Consider the following 23,264-nt stretch of genomic DNA (forward strand, 5'->3'; position numbering starts at 1 on the left):
GTTATCATCCATCTACCTGAGTGATGCTCTCCCTCGCTCCGTTCCACACCACAGAGCGGACATATAAATACGACATATAAATACAACCCATAAAGCTGACACAGGAAATTGATACTTAACTAAAAAGCAGCTGGAAAGAGTCATGAATGGTGGGAGGTACTGCTGAGGATGGAGGGATGAATGGAGAGATGGTAGGGGGAGGGGGAGAGAGAAAGAGAGAGTGTAAAGGCTGATGGTAAGGTTAACGGTTGTAAAATGTACTTGATTGGCTAAAGGCCACCTGTGAAGTTCAGTGTCTTGTTTATCAATGGAGGAATACAGTATAATGCATTTATAATACCTACTTGTTGGCCTAAAATTAACCTAATGAAAATATAACAACACAATTACAAGAAAGGGTCACCAAGAATGATCTCACATTAAAGTTTTATGGGCAGTCTGTCTTTGTTTATGTGACCACCAATTGTAAAAAAACATAATCTATGATCTGGTTTGGATTGCTAGTCTGCTGGGATCTGACCTCAAGTTCCGGAATGTATAATGCAATGCATTCTCAACCCTGGATTCTATTTCATATTCTGCAATGACACTGAGAGTGTTTGTAGTGGCATGGTTTAGTGTGGTGTGTCTGGTTTTTAATGTCTAAAAGCTGACTGTTTAGGATAGGGCTGAGCAAAACAAGCAGAGCTCCTCAGATGCCGGGCCAGGCCTCATTTAATGCTCTCTATTACGACCATAAATCACGTCTGCTCACACAGCACACACAAGAATGCAAAGAATCCAACACTGCTGCCTGCAATTTAGGCTCTCTCTCTCACTCAGTCTCTCACCAGTTTGTTTCTCTCTCCTCTCTCCTCTCTCCTCTCGCCTCTCTAATCTATTCTCTGTCTGTTGTCCCTCTCTCTCTCTCTCTCTCTCTCTCTCTCTCTCTCTCTCTCTCTCTCTCTCTCTCTCTCTCTCTCTCTCTCTCTCTCTCTCTCTCTCTCTCTCTCTCTCGCTCTCTCTCTCTCTCTCTCTCTCTCTCTCATACACACACATTCAAGTCTTTGTAGAGTATCTTTCTCCATGGAAGTTTTTATCAACTTTTACTAATTACCGTTTAACATATTGAATATTTAATTAAATAGTTTGCATCTTCTGTTTTTTGTCCTGATTCAATCGTTTTCATCATACTGTACCTTTGATCTTAGACAGACTGCATTGTCGAGGCCATAGGCCACTAGGTCATAAAAATCTGATGATAACACTGCTGGCATTTACTGTATACACTCTGTCTCTCTGTCTCTCTGTCTCTCTGTCTCTCTCTCTCTGTCTCTCTGTCTGTAATAACAAGTAGAAACCGTGGCTTATAGTCCTACTAGACTCTGTAGGCTAGGGTGCTGAGCCATGCAACCAACACATCCTCTGAGAATGAAGGGGCTCTAACCCTGCTAGTCCCAGCTTTCACTGCTTCAAATAGGCAATTGAAAAGGAGAGAGTTTAGACTGAAAGGGAGGCAGCATCAGCTCTTGTCAAGATGTCCAGTGGGTTGAGTTGAGAGCCTGTGGTTGGACGGCTGGAAAAACTGCCTTGTCCCCATGATTAATGTAGGGTAAATAGGAGGCAGGAGCCAGGGAAAGTGGTGCCCAGAGATTGTGCAACATGAAAACATAATATCACAGAGTTTTTATTTAATCTATTCCACAGTATGGGCTAATTTCATTACAAAACCTGTTTTCCAGAAGTAGAATGCGCTCTTTAATCTCAATAAAATGCTGTTGGAGAATGAAGTCATTCTGATAAGAAATGAATAAAGATAATGATTCCACAGAGATTGATTTTCCACAAATGCATTTATTAAACATCTCATTAATCAAGAACAGTATCAAATACATCTTTTTTTTAAAGCTAGAATCCTTAGTTTCTACATCCAGTTTTGGACTTATAAATGAATGATATATACCCATTGATTCTTGAAGAATATAACTCATAAATGCCTCATGAGCTTAGTTCAACTGTCATACCCCATCAGAACACAAAATATAAGCTTGTTTTACTCCAATGTTTGGAAACAACGTAAATGTAAACAAACACTGTATAGCCTCAAAACATGGTTAAAACTATACATTTGAAATCATGGATGGTCAGTCCTTGCATCCATAGTGCTGTCTTTGAATTTGAGAGTGGTTACATTTCTCCAGCCCCATCCCTTAGCTTTTTCGCAAAACTGGGGCGGGGTTTCACTTTGTTTTCATTTTAATTAAGGATTCTAGCTTGACAGAAATACATACATAACAAAAATAGAACTTCATTCAATATGAACATATGCTTCTGTGTTTTCACACTTACACAACATACACAAACGAACCACTATTTAATGATAAGAACACAAAACATGGCCTAACACCTACAGCCAAAGTAAAATTATTTTCTCTCTGATTTACATAGATAACAACCACAAGCCAATTATATGACACATGAAAATACAAAATTGATTGATAATGTGTTCAAAACATGCATTCAACATGCAAAACAGTAGCAGAATGTCTTTGATGATTTTATTGCTAATGTAAATCATGTCAATTATATCAAAAGATAAATTGTACACATGCAATCTATGTAATGTATCAAACCTCAAGGTGTATAACATATTGCCACAAGGTGTACTAGCAACACAAGGGACAGTAGTGGTTGCTTTTGGACTAGAAACCTGTAAGGATACTGGATACCCTATGGGTAATAATTCTGCCTACTTCAGTGAGCCACTATCAGAAAGTTGAATGAAAGCTAGCCTCCACAATGCTGGTTTGATTGAATTGACCACCTAGACACACACATATTACTGAAGGTCTAGGTGTTCAGGCTTGTGGCAGAAGCCTACTCTCACAGGTGAGTAAGTGTATGAGGTTCTAGGTCTAAGAGGCATCCCCTACATCTGAAATATGCACTGATGTCATTATCAACATTAGAGGATAGGTGCCCTGGGGTGAGTTTGGAGAGACCTGTGCACAAACAACTGCTGTCTACAACCGTAAGGGCTGACTGCAGACTATCAGAGACAGGTGCAGTTACAGTGGTGAGATGGGGAAGGTCCATGGGAGTGACACATAAACATTCACTGGTGTTGGCCTTGCTGTGAGAACCCAAAGCAGGGGTACGATCATAATTCATGAAGAGAAGGTTTGGAGATCTAGTCCCTCTCACCAGACAAGCACTTCTGAATCCTGAGTACCCAACTCCAACAGAGGACCTTAGGCTGGTAGAGCAGGATGGTGATGGTGTCTCAGTCTCTGTCCCTCTGTCCTCCTTATGATCCTTCTTGTATTTCATGCGCCGGTTCTGGAACCAGATCTTGATCTGCCGGTCGGTGAGCCTCAGGCCTGCAGCCATCTCCAGCCTGCGGGGTCGACATAGGTAGGGGCTGAAGTGGAATTCCTTTTCTAGCTCCACTAGCTGAGTACTGGTGAATGCCGTCCTCTCTCGTCTCCCTCTGTCTCTACCTCTATCTCTGTCTCCGTCTCGCCCTACATCTCTTCCTTTACTTGGGAGACCACCAGCCTCGTTACGACTGCACACTGAATCACCTGGGGAAATGACAAAAGGAACATGTAAAAGAGCAGTCAATTAAAAGTCAGTGAGCGAGCGTGCACCCAGGCGAGCTTCTGCCTAGTTTGCATAAAAAGGGAAAAAGCTTAACTGAGGGACATAGGAATCCTAATAGTCATCTTGTAAAGTGTCCTGGGATAAGGTGTCTTTTCTGGAGTCAATTAACCTTTTACTGCAGTGGGCTAAATCAGGGTCACAGAGAGTGATTCTTGGTAGTCTTAAACAAATCTACTTTGAAACAAAAGTATACACCTCACACACATGGTTATGGGCTTAAAAAAAGAAGACACCTGTACCATGTCAGATATAGAGTTGAAATGTATTCAAATTTGAGTTTGCATCCCAATATTACACTTTATATACATCACAGAAGACTGAAATATAACAAAACTGTTTGACATAGAAACCCCGGATTTTCGTCATAAAGAGGAAATCATCTTTATTAATTATGAAATTATAAAAAATATTAATAACATTCCACTCATGAAGACGAAGAGGGCACTTTTGGTCATTGACTGCAGGAAAGGGCTACATGTGTTTATTTCAAAGCTTTCTTCTCTCCTTAATTGCATCAATTGCTTTGGGTTTATGACTAACCCAAGAGAGACCTGTCCCACTACCAACAGCCCTAAGAAAGCAACACATCTAAACCTTGCTGAGGGCATGGCCTAAAGTGTCTGAGACATAACAAGGGACAGTTACAGCTAGTGTCAGATGATGGTGTTTTGGGAAAGTTCCCACCTTCTAAAGACACGGTCTAAGGGAATCATCTGACATATGCATTAATCAAATCTACACACGGCAGTAGCGTACCTGTCAACTCAATCACTTAAAGAGTGCCTTGGGACCACACCTGGAAACAACCACCTTCAGAGTGTCAGATGTGCCACAACAGTCCTGTCAGTAGCAACTGTATTCAGGGTTTAATATCTGACCTACTTAGGAGGAAATGATCTTGTGTGATAGAATTGATAACTAACATAAGGAGTTGTTCAAACGTATTATTAAAATGTCTTCAAATGTAACCAAACATGTGTATGTGTATATACACTCTTATAAAAGGAGGGTAGGAGAACCCTTTTTGGTTCCAGGTAGAACCCTTTTTGGTTACAGGTAGAACTATTTTGGGTTCCATGTAGAACCCTCTGAGAAAAAGAGTTCTACGTGGAACTCAACAGAGTTCTACCTGGAACCAAAAAGGGTTCTTCAAAGGGTTCTTCTGTGGTGACAGCCGATGAACCCTTTTAGGTTCTAGATAGCACCTTTTTTTCAAAGAGTGTAGCTATAGCATAATTCTGGTCAATAAAAATAGAATTATAGGCAACATCTAAACACTAAATTATGTAAATAAAGGTTCAAGCAGTAATTATTGCCTAATACTTATTATTCCTATGTTAACATGTGAGCAAGTCATAACTCACAAATGCCCTTTTGGCACCAAAATTATAAGGTGTGCAATGTTCTGATAAAATATGTTTGAAGACTAGGTAAATGCAATATAGGCTACAGTAATATGGACAGTCATATGCACATTCATCATTATGACACTGTACTATATACAAAATATTATATTATATTTACCTAATTCGTTGGAGTCAGATGCACTCTGGTTTGGGGCATGCCGAGTTTCTCTCATCCAGGGGAAGAGATGCCTTGGTGAGAGGAAGTAGGTGGATGCACTGCACCTCTTGCCTCTGGCGACTGCTTTGCCCTTGGCATGGCGGGTATCCACCGGGTCCGGGGTGCCCCATAACGGGTCAGTCGGGTATGGCGTACAGCTGATACAAGCAGAAGAGGTGACTGAACGCTGGAAGAGTGGAATCTCTCGGAATTGTGGCGCGTGGCCTCCTTCAACGTGTCCGGTGTCGTATCCAGCAGGTTCGGTTGCAGTGTTGTCCTGTAGATGACATGGGAGAAGGGACTGGTGCTGGTCCATAGACCTAGCAGGGTGCACTTCATCAAATTCACTCTGATAAATAGAACTATGGGTATGCCCTGAAAGTTGGGAAGGTATGCACTTTTGCATGTTAAATATATATCTTTACAACGAAGGTAAATGTAAAAGCTTTATGCAGAAGACTTTGAATAAGCTTTAAGACTGTATTGAATAATATTACCAGAGTGGTAAACCGTGAAGTCACGTGGGGCCGTCCTCCAATAGTCGCGCGCTGGAGTTGCAAACAGTCGGAAAGGAACTTAATGGAGCCGGAGGAACCCGTTCCGATTCTTCAGGCAGCATTGCAATAAGCATGCGTTTCTTCACCTATGGATGAAAACAACTAATTAGAATATGAAAGTAAGAGAGGACTAGCAGTGCATGTATGCAGTTTTAGAAAGCGAGAGATGGGAAGATGGAGAGAGCGAGAGAGAGAGAGAGAGAGAGAGAGAGAGAGAGAGAGAGAGAGAGAGAGAGAGAGAGAGAGAGAGAGAGAGAGAGAGAGAGAGGGGGGGGGGGGGTGGGGGGGGGGGGGGGTGGAAGAGCCACCCACTGAACGCATCATTTGGAACTAAATATCTATTACTTTTTTATTTACAGAGTACCAGATGTGGGAAGATATTCGAATGGAAATCCAGCGCAATGAATGTTGCTTCGTTTTTTAAACTTTCCTGGTAGGTTATATCAATGCTCCTTGTTGGAAACTATTGAGTAGCCTATTTGAATAAGTGATGTGTTAGCCTACTTGGATAATATCAATGCTATTACAAGATATAAAAAATCACGTTTGACTAAATGTGTAATTTTCGTGAATGTGTTATTGTAATATGAGTGTGCTGTTTGTTGAAATGTTATTACTATATTAAAAATGATGACCAACTATTGTGAATGGTATTCCTCCGGATATACAAAGCTTGCGCTTAAAACTCTACTTCTGTCTATTTATTTTATTATATTTGCTTGTGATTATGCATTCCGTTTGTAGTGGTCGTATACTAATACACTCAGCGAGGAAACTATCCAAGTTAAGTGCACTTATTTATCTAGTTAGATAAAGGATTTCGAATAGATTCGAATAGAGTCAATGGGAGTGGTCAAACAAAGGGTTTTGACAATCATTGCCACACAAAGAGAATGAGAATATCACAAAATAATATAGAAAAGAATAGTATTTTACCTCAAATGTCTGGCTACCTGCTATTACTAATCAATATCCACGTGGATGTGTTTTGCTCTGCCAAGCAACATTCATATTACAGAGTATTTTTCGATTGCTAAAACCCGTGTGTATGGAGGGCAGACAAAGAGGGAGACAAGTGACTGGCTGGGCTACTGGACGTTATACGAACTCAACGCTAATACCAAAGCAATAGCCTCTGGACTTCAGGAACTTGTTAGTAATTTAACTTGGAGGTGTGATATTGCAATAATATTTAGGCCAATGTAAATATTGTAATTAAAAATAGACTATATAGCTAGCTATAAATACCCCATCCAAATTAGCGTGGTCTATAGCAGAGCCATGTAGAGATAGGGCTCTGGTAGACTTTAAAGTGTATGTGGATTAAGGATGTTATTATCTCAAAATGTTTATTTGATTCTAAGCCTACAATAATATATTTTCACTAGTATTTCTGTAATATAATACAACAAATCTGTTGAATAGAATCCTCCATAGATGTCTTCCAGCAGCACAGTGACGGATGGTGCACTCTAGATCACCTAGCCGGGACGACCCAGCATCTCCACAGCACCACTCTGATTTAATCCCTCTTCCGTTTACCCTCTTCCTAGCCCCGCCACAAGGGCAGCCTCACTTCCTGATTAATATCCTCCATTCACACTTCATACACTCACTCCAATAAGTTATTTTAACATAAACATGAACATATCTTGTTCTCAATATTGTAGGCTGAAACGATTAAAGGACATTTGACGGGATCATTTAGAAAAATAGATCAACAAGAATAGCATGCGGGGCAGAGATAGGATTTCCGGCAGCATCAAATGTTCATGGAGAGTATGCATGTGATAATCAGGACAAACAAAATACTCCACTTGAATTTCAGCTAAATCGAGTGTTCTAGGCATGTTCACAGCCTGAGAGTGATGAGAGAGAATATAGCCTTTTCAGAAACATATAGATTGGGACTAATAAGAAGGCCATCTCATAAACGTTAACAATAAGACGTGTACAAAGTGTGCAAAGCTGTCATCAAGTATTCGCATTTATTTACCATATTAGGCCTACATTAAAATAGGCTACCCCTGGCCATTACATTTGGAACTGGTATGCCTAGTATACTATGCACAATTAAACAGGCAAGTTATAGTGCGTTTATTAGAGGGAGCTTATCAGAAGACACGCCTCGTGCCCTTACCCTTCCCAATTGTTCTTCCCAAATCAATCTTGTTTTAAGAACGATTTGTTATTTAGAGTTCATTGAGTTGCTGTCACAGAGCTAGTCAGATAGAGGCATTCAGTATGCACATAACAGGTTTGGCATTGGCGCCATTTAGGCTACACTAAATATGACTTGGTTGGAGTGTGCAGTGAATGCGAGAACATTCATTCCAACCTGGTATCCACATACTAATAAGTGAACTGAATAGGCCTATTTGAGGTTCATATGCATTTAATGCAGTTTTTCATTTCCCTCAGCCATGATCAATTTCGATGTATAGGCTACATATATACTCAGTACACTATTAGGATTAGGATAATTATGAGGATAACATTATTATTATTACCATCATCATATTGTATACCTGTAACATCAGGCACTAATTTGAGCTGGAGGTGAGAAATGAGAGTAAAGTAATTCAATTCCGTTTGTTTTCTTTGCTTCAAACCGTTGAACACACTCACTCGGCTGTATTGGAGATATAATAGAATCTGTGATATACTATCTCAGCAAGAACATAATTTAGCTCCTCCACGCGCCTACACCACAATTCTCCGTGAACTCTGGTTGAACCGCCCAAGTGGCAATAAATCATTTTTCTCTGTCTGCACAAAAGCGCCCAACAGTCCCTCTGTGTGTCAACCCCTTTTACAATTCCCCCTCACGGTCTGCACTCTCTTACATTTACATTTTAGTCATTTAGCAGACACTCTTATCCAGAGCGACTTACAGTTAGTGAGTGCATACATTATTTGATTGTGTGTTCGATTCCCACGCAGGGCCAGTATGAAAAATGTATGCACTAACAAACTGTAAGTCGCTCTGGATAAGAGCGTCTGCTGAATGACTGAAAATGTAAAAGAAATGGAACTGCTAATGTATTTTCGGCGGACAGAGCTCGATTCGGGCAGATAAGAGGAGACAGAGAGCTCGTGGAAGGGCGTTAATGGGCAGAGGATGTTGTCGGTTAAAACGGTGCATACAGATGGACCTGTCTCCGCAGAGCACCCGGGAGATTTATTGCCTCGGTGCCCTGTATTGCTGTAAACAATGCAGAGTGAAATGAAACGACCGGAGACTTTGCTGCACACTGCACACTTCATACATGAGGAAAAGTAAGACACACATTGTCAATTTCCTTTCTTCCCAAAACACGTGTTAATGTCTTGACCTATATGAATAGGCCATTTCCATGCAATACACTTAGAAAAAACGGTTCCTTATAGAACCAAAAAGGGTTCTATCGCTTGGTTCATATATGGAACCCCTAAAAGTTCTATGTAGGATCATTTTATAGGGTTCTTTGATCAGAACCCTAGAGGTTCTTCATCACTGAAACAAAACGGTTCCATATAGAACCCTGCATGGTGCCATTTATGAATTATGGCTACTACCATTAAATAGTAATATTTTGAGCTAAGAATATAATTTAATAAACAATTAAATAAAGCACGAAAGTATACCATCATAGTTTTTAGAATGTATTGTCATTATATGCAAACATAGTTTGGAAATAGGTACTGATGGCCAGGCAGGCATCTTTTTTGTTTGAACGAACTGTGGCTGACTTCTTTACAATACAATATCCATTAGTTAGAGTGAACAACCGAAATGTGTCTTCTGCTCCGTTCTCAACCCCGCAAACAGCAGACCTCACATACAGTTGAGATGAGCACAGGTTCAAGCAGCTCCCCTGGATGGTTATCGTGTTGTTTTGAGAATGTAAACCCAGCATCCCTCCAGTTGTCAGATCAATTCTGCCCGTTTTTAATCAGCGCCCAGCCCGGGATTTGAACCAGCCACCTTTCAGCCAAAGGACCAACTCCTGCCATAGGTCCAACTCTTTGTCGCTGGGCTACCTGCTTGACTCATTTACCGAGAAGAAGAAAACAGGTGCTAAAACACGAGTTAATCTTCAGAACTAAACATGAGTTAATCTTCAGAACTAAACATGGGTTAATCTTCAGAACTAAACATGAGTTAATCTTCAGAACTAGACATGAGTTAATCTTCAGAACTAGACATGAGTTAATCTTCAGAACTAAACATGAGTTATTCTTCAGAACTAAACATGAGTTAATCTTCAGAACTAAACATTAGTTAATCTTCAGAACTAGACATGAGTTAATCTTCAGAACTAAACATGAGTTAATCTTCAGAACTAAACATGAGTTAATCTTCAGAACTAAACATGAGTTAATCTGCCAAAATGAAGTCAAAATGCTATGCAGACATAATTATTATGATGTAGAAGGACAATTTACATGCAGTTGTTGTAAGCAGCAGCTGAAATAGGGATCCTCTGCCTCTGATAGTTCTGGGTTACTGCCAGACTGAGCAAAACATACATAGTGTGTTAAAAGTAATGTAATGAATAACTAGGCTATTGCATCAGCAGGACTTATTATACATAATTTATTATAAATAATTTATACATGCCACCTCTCAGTCAGCAACAGTCTTCTTTCTAATGGTTTCATGAAACACAGGCTAGCCCCCTCAATTGACCCCACACTGAAATACTGAAATAAAATAAACAATTAGCTAATTGCTAATGTCAGGCTGCTCTATTTGGCATAAAAAAATTAATTCATTTGAAAGAGTTAGCTGGCTAGCTTGTAAAGTGATGAATTAAAGTAGCCTAGCTTTTTCTGTTTAGTTAGCTAGCTAGCTTATAAACGTGCTCAAATTATAATAACTTTTCAACTTTACTTATCTAGACTATAGTTTATCATATGACTTTGGCTTCATATACAGTGAGCTCCAAAAGTATTGGGACAGTGCCATTTTTTGTTGTTGTTTTGGCTCTGTACTCCAGCACTTTGGATTTTAAATTATACAATGACTGAAGTTAAAGTGCAGACTGTCAGCTTTAATTTGAGGGTATTTTCATCCATATCAGGTGAACTGTTTCGAAATTACAGCACTTTCTGTATTAAAGCAGCCAAAATGTATATATTTGGTCCGGTATTCCTAGCACGCAATGACTACAGGAAGCTTTTGACTTTACTCACTTGGATTAATTTGCTGTTTGTTTTGGTTGTGTTTCAGATTAATGATAAATAAGTAAGGGATAATCAACTCGGGGCTCTATGCGTTCTTTGGAAAATAATGCAACTCCAGCGCGTCGTGGAACACACTTTTCACATCGTTCATTGTTTTCCATAGAATGCATAGCCCCTCATTGATTTCCCTTACTTATACCATGGCATGGTTGAACACTTGTTTCTGATATGGTTTGAAGGGCATTCTAGAGCATGCATTATTTAAGTGATAAAGCCAGAGAAGCCGGTGTTTGGAGGATAAATTGGCACGGGTGTTGTTAGGCCCGAGACAAGTCGAGGGCCGGCAGACGGTGCCAATATATCCTCCAAACACCGGCTTCAAGGGCATTATCACTTTTATACAACGGGTTACCAACATATTCAAATAAAGATTGACATATTTTAATAAAAAACGTTATTTTGAGGAATTTATTCATACTTGTCCCGACACAAATCTAGGGTTGCTACCCAAGCCGGCTGGTCGTTCGTTCTATCGGTTTGGTTGATAGAGACGCGACCCAGTCGTTCAGTCTTTTTGTTCTGTATCTATCGACCCAGTTGTTCGTTCTAAATGTCCCATTGCCATACTCGCTGGCAACGTTCTTATCCCTTGCTTGCTAGCTAGCCAACTATGGCTAACTTACAGTCACGTCAAAAAGGGCAGCCAGAATAACGAAAAGCAGCCACATTTGCTTTGTTTCAGCTGTTTTCTAGTTACATTTATTTGGATACATCCATAACAATGAGCTAATGAGGCGCGATTTCGCCTGGCATAGAAAATGTGCTCACTCATCAGGACACTGTTGTTTAGAGGAGCTAGCCAACAACACAGCTAACACAATCACTTCAAACTGAAGCTGGAAAGACTGCAAACTAGTTGCACCTCGTTTCGTTTTAACTTTTTTCAATTGAAATTTATTTGTATATACAGTACCAGTCAAAAGTTTGGACACACCTACTCATTCAAGGGATTTTCTTTATTTTTACTGTTTTCTACATTGTAGAATAATAGTGAAGATATCAAAACTATGAAATAACACACATGGAATCATGTAGTAACCAAAAAAGTTTTAAACAAATCAAAATATATTTTATATTTGAGATTCTTCAAATAGCCACCGTTTGCCTTTATGACAGCTTTGAACAGGCTTGGCATTCTCTCACCCAGCTTCACCTGGAATGCTTTTCCAACAGTCTTGAAGGAGTTCCCACATATGCTGAGCACTTGTTGGCTGCTTTTCCTTCACTCTGCTGTCCGACTCATCCCAAACCATCTCAATTGGGTTGAGGTCGGGGGATTGTGGAGGACAGGTCATCTGATGCAGCACTCCATCACTCCTTCTTGGTAAAATAGCCCTTACATTACATTTACATTTACGTCATTTAGCAGACGCTCTTATCCAGAGCGACTTACAAATTGGTGCATTCACCTTATAGCCAGTGGGATAACCACTTTACATTATTATTATTATTATTATTATTATTATTATTATTATTATTATTATTTTTTTTTTTTTTTGGGGGGGGGGGGGGTTGGGGTAAGGGAGGGGTAGAAGGATTACTTTATCCTATCCCAGGTATTCCTTAAAGAGGTGGGGTTTCAAATGTCTCCGGAAGGCGGTGAGTGACTCCGCTGTCCTGGCGTCGTGAGGGAGCTTGTTCCACCATTGGGGTGCCAGAGCAGCGAACAGTTTTGACTGGGCTGAGCGGGAACTATGCTTCCGCAGAGGAAGGGGAGCCAGCAGGCCAGAGGTGGATGAACGCAATGCCCTCGTTTGGGTGTAGGGACTGATCAGAGCCTGAAGGTACGGAGGTGCCGTTCCCCTCACAGCTCCATAGGCAAGCACCATGGTCTTGTAACAGATGCGAGCTTCAACTGGAAGCCAGTGGAGTGTGCGGAGGAGGGGGGTGACGTGTGAGAACTTGGGAAGGTTGAACACCAGACGGGCTGCGGCATTCTGGATGAGTTGTAGGGGTTTAATGGCACAGGCAGGGAGCCCAGCCAACAGCGAGTTGCAGTAATCCAGACGGGAGATGACAAGTGCCTGGATTAGGACCTGTGCCGCTTCCTGTGTAAGGCAGGTTCGTACTCTCCGAATGTTGTAGAGCATGAACCTACAGGATCGGGTCACCGCCTTGATGTTAGCGGAGAACGACAGGGTGTTGTCCAGGGCCTAGAACTGAGCCCTGGGGGACACCAGTGGTGAGAGCACGTGGTGCGGAGACAGCTTCTCGCCACGCCACTTGGTGTGAGCGACCGGTCAGGTAGGACGCAATCCAAGAGTGAGCCGCGCCGGAGATGCCCAGCTCGGAGAGGGTGGAGAGGAGGATCTGATGGTTCACAGTATCAAAGGCAGCAGACAGGTCTAGAAGGACAAGAGCAGAGGAGAGAGAGTTAGCTTTAGCAGTGCGGAGAGCCTCCGTGACACAGAGAAGAGCAGTCTCAGTTGAATGACCAGTCTTGAAACCTGACTGGTTTGGATCAAGAAGGTCATTCTGAGAGAGATAGCAAGAGAGTTGGCTAAAGACGGCACGCTCAATAGTTTTGGAGAGAAAAGAAAGAAGGGATACTGGTCTGTAGTTGTTGACATCAGAGGGATCGAGTGTTGGTTTTTTGAGAAGGGGTGCAACTCTCGCTCTCTTGAAGACGGAAGGGACATAGCCAGCGGTCAAGGATGAGTTGATCAGCGAGGTGAGGTAGGGGAGAAGGTCACCGGAGATGGTCTGGAGAAGAGAGGAGGGGATAGGGTCAAGCGGGCAGGTTGTTGGGCGGCCTGCAGTCACAAGTCGCAAGATTTTATCTGGAGAGAGAGGGGAGAAAGAAGTCAAAGCATAGGGTAGGGCAGTGTGAGCAGGACCAGCAGTGTCATTTGACTTAACAAACGAGGATCGGATGTCGTCAACCTTCTTTTCAAAGTGGTTGACGAAGTCATCCACAGAGAGGGAGGAGGGGGGGGGGGGGGAGGATTCAGCAGGGAGGAGAATGTGGCAAAGAGCTTCCTAGGGTTAGAGGCAGATGCTTGGAATTTAGCGTGGTAGAAAGTGGCCTTAGCAGCAGAAACAGATGAAGAAAATGTAGAGAGGAGGGAGTGAAAAGATGCCAGGTCCGCAGGGAGTCTAGTTTTCTTCCATTTCCGCTCAGCTGCCCGGAGCTCTGTTCTGTGAGCTCGCAATGAGTCATCAAGCCACGGAGCTGGAGGGGAGGACCGAGCCGGCCGGGAGGATAGGGGACATAGAAAGTCAAAGGATGCAGAAAGGGAGGAGAGGAGGTTTGAGGAGGCAGAATCAGGAAATTGGAGGGAGAAGGATTGAGCAGAGGGAAGAGATGATAGGATGGAAGAGGAGAGAGTAGCGGGAGAGAGAGAGCGAAGGTTGCGACGGCGCATTGCCATCTGTGTAGGGGCAGAGTGAGTAGTGTTGGAGGAGAGCGAGAGAGAAAAGGATACAAAGTAGTGGTCGGAGACATGGAGGGGAGTTGCAGTGAGATTAGTGGAAGAACAGCATATAGTAAAGATGAGGTCAAGCGTATTGCCTGCCTTGTGAGTAGGGGGGGGGGGACGGTGAGAGGGTGAGGTCAAAAGAGGAGAGGAGTGGAAAGAAGGAGGCAGAGAGAAATGAGTCAAATGTAGACGTAGGGAGGTTGAAATCCCCCAGAACTGTGAGGGGTGAGCCATCCTCAGGAAAGGAACTTATCAAGGCGTCAAGCTCATTGATGAACTCTCCAAGGGAACCTGGAGGGCGATAGATGACAAGGATATTAAGCTTAAATGGGCTAGTGACTGTGACAGCATGGAATTCAAATGAGGAGATAGACAGATGGGTTAGGGGAAAAATTGAGAATGTCCACTTGGGAGAGATGAGGATTCCTGTGCCACCACCCCGCTGACCAGATGCTCTCGGGGTATGCGAGAACACATGGTCAGACGAGGAGAGAGCAGTAGGAGTAGCAGTGTTTTCAGTGGTAATCCATGTTTCCGTCAGCGCCAAGAAGTCGAGGGACTGGAGGGTAGCATAGGCTGGGATGAAGTCTGCCTTGTTGGCAGCAGAACGGCAGTTCCAGAGGACTGCAGACCAAAGGACACATTTCCACCTGTCTAATGTCCATTGCTCGTGTTTCTTGGCCCAAGTAGGTCTCTTCTTATTATTGGTGTCCTTTAGTAGTGGTTTCTTTGCAGCAATTCTACTATGAAGGACTGATTCACACTGTTCCCTCTGAACAGTTGATGTTGAGATGTGTCTGTGACTTGAACTCTGTGAAGCATTTATTTGGGCTGCCTTGTCACAACACAACTGATTGGCTCAAACACATTAAGAAGGAAATACATTTTTAAGAAGGCACACCTGTTAATTGATATGCATTTCAGGTGACTACCTCATGAAGCGGGTTGAAAGAATGCCAAGAGTGTGCAAAGCTGTCATCAAGGCAAAGGGTGGCTATTTGAAGAATCTCAAATATAAAATATATTTTTATTTGTTTAACACTTTTTTGGTTACCATATTATTCCATATGTGCTATTTCATAGTTTCACTATTATTCTACAATGTAAAAAATTGTAAAAACAAAGAAAAACTCTTGAATGAGTAGGTGTGTCCAAACTTTTGACTGGTAGTGTATATCCATAAAAATGATGCCAGCTGATTCATGATTTCGATTGGCTGAGAATCGCTGCCTGTCTGTCTTGTCCCGACTCCCGACACCTTCATTACTATGGGACAGCTGGAGATCGAATTTGGATATTGAAACAACGTTGCAAATGTCTGAGAGACAGACAGCAAGGTTTATACAAATCTCCGCTGTTGAAAACTAAATGTTAGACTAAAAAAAATTTGAGATAATGTCTAGATGCTTTTTATAGTGGAGATCAAGTTTATAAATTGCTTTGCTGGGCTGATGAGACAGTGGATTGCGCAGTCAGATAGAACAAAGTAAATAGGCATTTTAAAGTAATAGATTTTGCCGATGGTAACTTGTGGAATAGACACTGACTGGAATGCGGTTTTAACCAATCAGCATTCAGGATTAGACCCGCCCGTTGTGTAAAGAACACATAGGCTCTTGTTGATTACCCCTTACATGTCATTTTGCAGTCACTTTTATTGTAAATAAGAATATAATATGTTTCTAAACACTTCTACATTAATGTGGATGCTACCATAATTACGGATAGCCCTGAATTAATTGTGAATAATTATGAGTGAGAAAGTTGCAGATGAACAAATATCATACCCCCAAGACACGCTAACTTCTCATCATTACAATAACAGGGGAGGTTATGATATTTGTGCGTCTGTAACTTTGTATGTGTATGCTTTTATTAAACACATTATTTCCTCTTGCTTCTAGCTAGCATTTAGTTTGCAACAGCACAGGGCTGTATGAACCTTGCTGTTTGCCGCTCAGACCTCAGCAAAAATGTTGCAAAGTATGAATTAGATGATCTTCCCCTTGCCGTAGATAGAGAGCTAACGTGTCAGACGTCAGCTAGCCATTTTTCTGACCAGGCGAAGTCATGCAGCTGCATCATTAATATGGATATAAATGTCAATGGAAAACAAATTAAAAGGGAATGTAGGCTGTCATTTCAGAGTTTGATGTGACTGGATTAGCTTTTGTTAGCTGTTGATTTCTAAAAATCCCCATTACACTCTAGGGTAGGGATAGAACCCTCAAGGTTCTTCGCCTTCACCAGTGGATTCAGAAAGTATTCTCACCCCTTGACTTTTTCCACATGATGTTGTGGGTCTATAAGTATTCAACTCCTTTGTTATGGCAAGCCTAAATAAGTTCAGGAGTAAACATTTGCTTAACAAGTCACATAATAAGTTGCATGGAAATTATCTGTAAGGTCCCTCAGTCAAGCAGTGAATTTCAAACACAGATTCAACCACAAAGACCAGGGAGGTTTTCCAATGCCTCGCAAAGAAGGGCACCGATTGGTAGATGAGTAAAAAAAAGCTTCTGAGCATGGTGAAGTTATTAATTACACTTTGGATGGTGTATCAATACACCCAGTCACTACAAAGATACAGGTGTCTTTCCTAACTGCTCAGGGATTTCACCATGAGGCCAATGTTGATTTTAAAACAGTTACAGAGTTTAATGGCTATGATAAGAGAAAACTGAGGATGGATCAACAACATTGCAGTTACTCCACCATACTAACCTAAATGACAGAGTGCAAAGAAGGAAGCCTGTACAAACTAAACATATTCCAAAACATGCATCATGTTTGCAATAAGGCACTAAAGTAAAACTGCAAAAAATGTGGCAAAGAAATGTTTGGGGCAAATCCAACACATCACATCACTGAGTACCACTTTTCATATTTTCCAGCATGGTGGTGGCTGCATCATGTTATGGGTATGCTTGTCATCAGCAAGGACTAGGGAGTTTTTTTAGGATAAAAATAAATGGAATAGAGCTAAGCACAGGCAAAATCCTAGAGGAAACTTGGTTCAGTCTGCTTTCCAACAGACACTGGGAGACAAATTCACCTTTCAGCAGGACAATAACATAAAACACAAGGTCAAATATACACTGGAGTTGTTTACCAAGACGACTTTGAATGTTCCTGAGTGGCCTAGTTAGACTTTTGACTTAAATCGGCATGAAAATCTAGCAATAATCAACAACCAACTTGACAGCTTGAAGAATTATAAAAAATAATAATGCCCAAATATTGTACAATCCAGGTGTGCAAAGCTCTTAGAGACTTACCTAGAAAACCCACAGCTGTAATTGCTGCCAAAGGTGATTCTAATATCTATTGACTCAGGGGTGTGAATACTTATGTAAATGAGATATTTCTGTATTTAATTTCCCCCCCCAAAAAAAATTTGAACATGTTTTAACTTTGCCATTATGGGGTATTGTGTGTACCCCATAACAAATACCAACAAAATGTAGAATAGGTCAAGGGGTATGAATACTTTTTGAAGGCACTGTAGAACCTTTTTTAGTAAAGGGTTCTTTAATCTCCCTTTAACATTTTTGGTTCATAAAACACTACTTTTCAGTTACTTTTCAGTTGTATCTCCCTCTCTAGGGCCTATACCATAAACTGAACATCCAGTCCTTTCAGAAGAGTGCTTCTGGGAGTGAAATATTGTTACAATAACATCATCCACTTTATGGGCCATGGCCTAATGACCTCCAATCTCTAGCACCGATGGAAGTTATATTTTACGTAGTATTTTTTGATTGATTCACTGTCAATACGTTTCAACTGTAGGCTTATATAACTTATAAAACTGTTATATTCCATTTCTCAAAACACATGATAAAAACACAATATACCTACACAGTATACTGCAGTGCACTGTTACAATTTTCCATCTGAGCAGTACAGTCTCATTATTCCCTACATTTCCAGGTGGTGCAATATACTACAGTTTTAATGGAACATTTTCATGATTCCTGTATCTGCTACAATGCAATTGGACCCATCGAGTTCTGCAATAATGCCATAGTTTTGATCCTACTGAAATCCATTTTAGCCTACGCTCAGCAAATGCAACCTTGTTGTCCACCCAGGCAGATTGTTCAATATTGACTTCGAAATTGGACGTCTGTCCATGTCCTGACGACGTACATACATGCCTTCGAAACCGGCCACTAGGGGCAACATGGAGTTCTATTACCATCAAGTAGGCCTGGTGTTGTGGACAGGGGTGGTGGATGGACGTAATCCAATGACTTCGGATAAGAAGGTTGCGTGTCCAATCCCAGTGGTAGACACTCATTTTATTGTATTTTTTATTTAACCCTATCTCAAACATTAACCTTTAACTTCTAAATTTGACGTTTGGAGAAACGAATCTGAAGTCAAATGAGTAAAACCGTGAGAAGGTTGAGTCCACCATGTAAAATGCTATTTATGTTAAATAATATCTATAAATGCTTTATAAGTAACTGCAGTAGGCCTAATTACAATTGTTAAATGTAGCCTATGTTATGATGTTTATAAAGGAATAACCTTAATTGTATTGACAACTTTCAAGTGCCTATAATTTTATAATATTGAGCCTTGGATGGCAACTTTTCTACTTGTAAATAATTCACACACACACACACACACACACACACACACACACACGCACACACACACACACACACACACACACACACAGATGCCCATAAGCACACAGGCCAGACATGGTGCATCTGCCCCTCTTCTGGAGGTGAACGGACACACTAGATTTACAGACGTATGACACACCCTCCTTTCCTCTGGTCAATGTGAGAGCGAGCAGCCCTATTTCCCCTATCACTGGAACATGGGACGTGACCCCTGTTTCAACTCAGAGCCTTTATGCAGCTGCCATGACTGCCGTATAAACAGACTACACCATCCCCATCACAATACTCTGGAGTCAGACCTTTCGTTAAAAACCAAATTGGTTGAAGAAGACACTCATCTTGAACAAAGGGGAGATGTTTTGGTAGCCATAGCCATTTACTAATATAAATCTACAAATATGCACCGATGATCATCTTAACTGTTTTTTTTATTTATTTTTATTTTGGATATATGATTTCGTTACATGCTTTCCACTTCTTTTAACAAGTTTATTTTCGTTGTTCTGTCCGCCAAGAGACTGAGAGAGAGAAAGATGCCTTGCCAGAGGCCTGCCATAAATCAACGTTCTAGAGTGGAATGTTCGCCTGGATTCCCCGGAATCATACGGAGAGAAACATTCTCAATACTCTCTAAAGACTTTGAAGAGACAAGATTCACAATGGCTTATCTTTTGCAGGAATGCTATCAAATCATTAGGCCTACACTCCAAAAATATAGGCTCCATTTGTACAAAATGCAACATATTCTTTATTTACTTTTTGGGAATTCATCATACCAATTTAAATAAATTACAAACAATTAAACAAATACAAAATCATTCTGAAAAGACTGGTCTTAGCCTGTAGCTACAAATAAAACATTACATCTGAACTAGTGCGTAATTGCTTTCAGAATTATTTTAGTGCGTAATTGCTTTCAGAATTATTCATATTTCCAGTATCTAGCTATATAATCTACTTTAAAACTAGCATTCTTTGTAATTACATTAAAATTTAGATTTGATAGAAAGCTATAACTCTTAAGTAAGCTTTCAAATCAAGTTGAATATACACTAGGTTGCAGCTAAGGTCTGTGATGAGACAGCTTCTATTGTTTAAGTCATAAGAAAAAAACTTTTAAAAGTACATTTCCTCCATAATTTCTGTGCTGTATCAATAACATTTTATTTCAATGACCGTGTATTGTACATTTTTTTTGCATCCTCGGCCTATTGGAGTACCCTATAGGCAAAGTCCAATGAATTAATTGAAATTACAACCAGATGTAAAACAATAATGTTTAATTTTTTTGCTGATTGTGTTTACTCAAATAATATTGGACAATGTGAAAATAAACGTATTGTCACACATAACCTCTGTGCAACCCCTATTCTCAAATATCTTCAGGGCACCTAAGGTCAGGTGAGGTAGCTATACGTAGATGCTGATAAATGGTACAATTACTATTCTATAGCACGTGAAAGGTATTCATCGCTTACAGAACGGTTGTGCGTAAGCTTCCTGTTTGCTACAAGATATTTGTGCCATGGACCACAATAACTGTATGGGTTTGATATATATTTTAGGGGCAAATCAAGCCATAGGCCTATATCTAAAATCGTTAATTGTATGTTATGATCACAAGACATTTTAAAACCGTTTCAGTGTCGAATAATTGTAAGAGGTCCTGTTGAACCTCAATTATCTAAATATTGTTAAACATTGGTGTAATTACAAGTCACCACTCTCGTTTATATGTACACATTTATACCTAACACATACACACACATATCACATCTAACCAGCACAGGTTGAAGCATCTCTACTGAGTGTGATGCATGCTGTCGAGGTGTGAGAGGGTTTAATCAATGTATTCGTAGGCCCACTTCGACGACAGATCGTAGCAGACCAGTACGCAGTAAATCAGTGAACTGTAAAGAGAGGTTTAGGCTACATGAGGTACAAAACCTTCTAATAAAATACACAATATGCCTGTGTAACTTCACACACCTGCACAGTGCACTACTAGACCATTCACCTCAGAACGTCGTCCATCGAATATATTGGGGGATACAGTCCTATCCTGGTGGAGCATCCTATCACTGTCTCCATGAATGCCCACAAGTTGAAGACGTTAATTTTTGTATAATATTGTCATTATTTGAGATTTATCAAGGGAGGTATTAAAATATAGACTAAATAGTATAGGCTCAAATTAGGCTAGATGTCTGGACCGATCTCTTGCAGAATCAGTTTTGTAAATCAATGCTTTCGTTCATGGTTGTTCATAGCCTCACGCTATTACCATATGGATTTAATTTTGTGATTAACTGACTTAAGAACGTTTTTTATTTTGGGGAGCATGAATCAAATACATGCCTTGGATTGAAACACATTTTAAATGGTTAATGTAGGCATATAATGCAGGAGCAAATGTCCACATAAACGTAGCCTACATATTTTTCAATATAATATTTATTCCAAAAGTAACGTTTACCCGTAATGATATTGAAGCTGTTATGCACCAAGATGGATGCATTTCACACATTTTTCCCCCCTATGTATAATTCTATAAATTGTAATAATGCATTCGACATGAGTAGGTGTAACACTCACATGCATACGGATCAGAAGCTCCAAAGTCACCACTTGGAAGTCCCTCAAATGTGTAAGATGTCCAAGGGGGCTAGGTCCTACACAATGGAAGAGAAGTGGCCGACAGTTCACCGCACTCTCGGGTCACCACTGAGAGCAACAAAAGAGCAACACATTCAGAGGTGCCCTTCCACCGGCCCCTCAATAGGCCCGGAGCAGAAAAACCCACAAAGGCCAACGCACTGACGAGGCCACGCAAGGACCGGGAACGACCTACGAGGGCACACACAGAAGGTACACGTATAGAGAGCCAGTCAGGTCACAGGGGTTGCAAAGGTCGGTCATCCCGGCTAAAACGGACCTAATGGGACAGAAAATGTGCCCTCCGACTGAACTCGGCCTTCTCGCGGTTCGTCCCAAACTTTAATAAAGTACCTTTTCAGCCTCGCGACATGGAGGCGACAGGTTTTAGAAAGAGATTGGAGGGATGCTGAGACTGTGGAGTAGCTACACATTCTCTCAACTGTCAAGAGGCCGGTTTCCCAAAGCATCTTATGGCTAAGTTCATAATCATCCTTAAGATGCTTTTGGGAAAACGGGCCCTGGCAGCTACATAAAGGCTCCTGGATTTCTGCATGGTGTTAAGTTAAATTTTTTGGCCTGATAGTTTTATTTCGTAAAGTTACTAGTTAGTGAGTTGGGTTTATTTCTTTGTGAGAGAGGCTGTTGCCAAATTAATATATTCAGGCCCAAATCATTTTACTCTGCGTCGCTAAGATTGATGGTTCAGAATAGGCTACCTCTCCCTTTGTGCTCTTCTGCCCCCCAACTAGCAAGCCGTTTTATAATTTCTATTCAAGTCACACATTTTAATAATCTATCAAATTCTTGCACTCTTTTCAAACGTGGCATGTTTTTACACCACATTTTGAGCAGGATAAGAAAAAGTTATTCCACAAATGAAATTATTTTTGGAGAACTGTTGACTGGATGGTCTGTTTCATCGTGCAAGACATGGTTACAGGAGAGCAAATGCGCAATATGAGTAGCCTATGTATTATTACAGATGCATGGTGACAAGAAGTCCACAACACTGCAATATAGGCCTATGGAAAATACCGCCAGGATGCTTTTGCAGTGTAGGGTACTTACCAAGCCCAGAGGTGACGATGACGTTGCCTCGAGCGCCACTTTTTAAAAGCATACTCTTCACTTTGACCGGGGAGGTCTCAGGGCCCAACAGACATAGGCTATTTTTAGAATGACAATTTGGTGAACATCTCAGACAACTAACATTCCATTTTATATCTGTAGAAATTATTGCATATTGAGAAGGCCTATGTGCTTGCATATAAAAACATATAAAATTATTGTTTTTTTCCAAGATATTCTAGGAAAATCTGAGGCAATAGGTCTTGCTCGTAGATTTGATCCTAGTACGATATTATGTAAGCTATAGTATCACTTATTGTCCACGATAAAGTCCCAGAATCTGACTTCAAATTATTGACTTTATTAGAAGAAAATTAAAGCAACCTGTAATTGGGGCAAAAGGGGAATTAACAGGAACCCATACTAACAACACAACTGATTATGGGTCATATTTTGGCAATATGACATTGATTTCCAGAATTATGCGC

General features: G+C 40.8%; 1 protein-coding gene across 1 annotated transcript; it reads right to left on the reverse strand.

Moving 5' to 3' along the window:
* Positions 1–1,821: 1,821 nt before the first annotated feature.
* Positions 1,822–22,828, reverse strand: LOC311149937 (uncharacterized protein; the record flags this gene model as incomplete). The annotated part of the gene is made up of 5 exons (XM_084187161.1): positions 1,822–3,563; positions 5,167–5,482; positions 5,703–5,753; positions 21,646–21,722; positions 22,777–22,828. The coding sequence occupies 5 exons, from the start codon at positions 22,826–22,828 to the stop codon at positions 2,863–2,865; spliced, it is 1,197 nt and encodes a 398-aa protein (XP_084043287.1). The 3' UTR covers positions 1,822–2,862.
* Positions 22,829–23,264: the final 436 nt, after the last annotated feature.

Source organism: Coregonus lavaretus, assembly GCF_964263955.1.
Source record: "Coregonus lavaretus genome assembly, chromosome: 22".
NCBI classification, from domain to species: Eukaryota; Metazoa; Chordata; class Actinopteri; order Salmoniformes; family Salmonidae; genus Coregonus; species Coregonus lavaretus.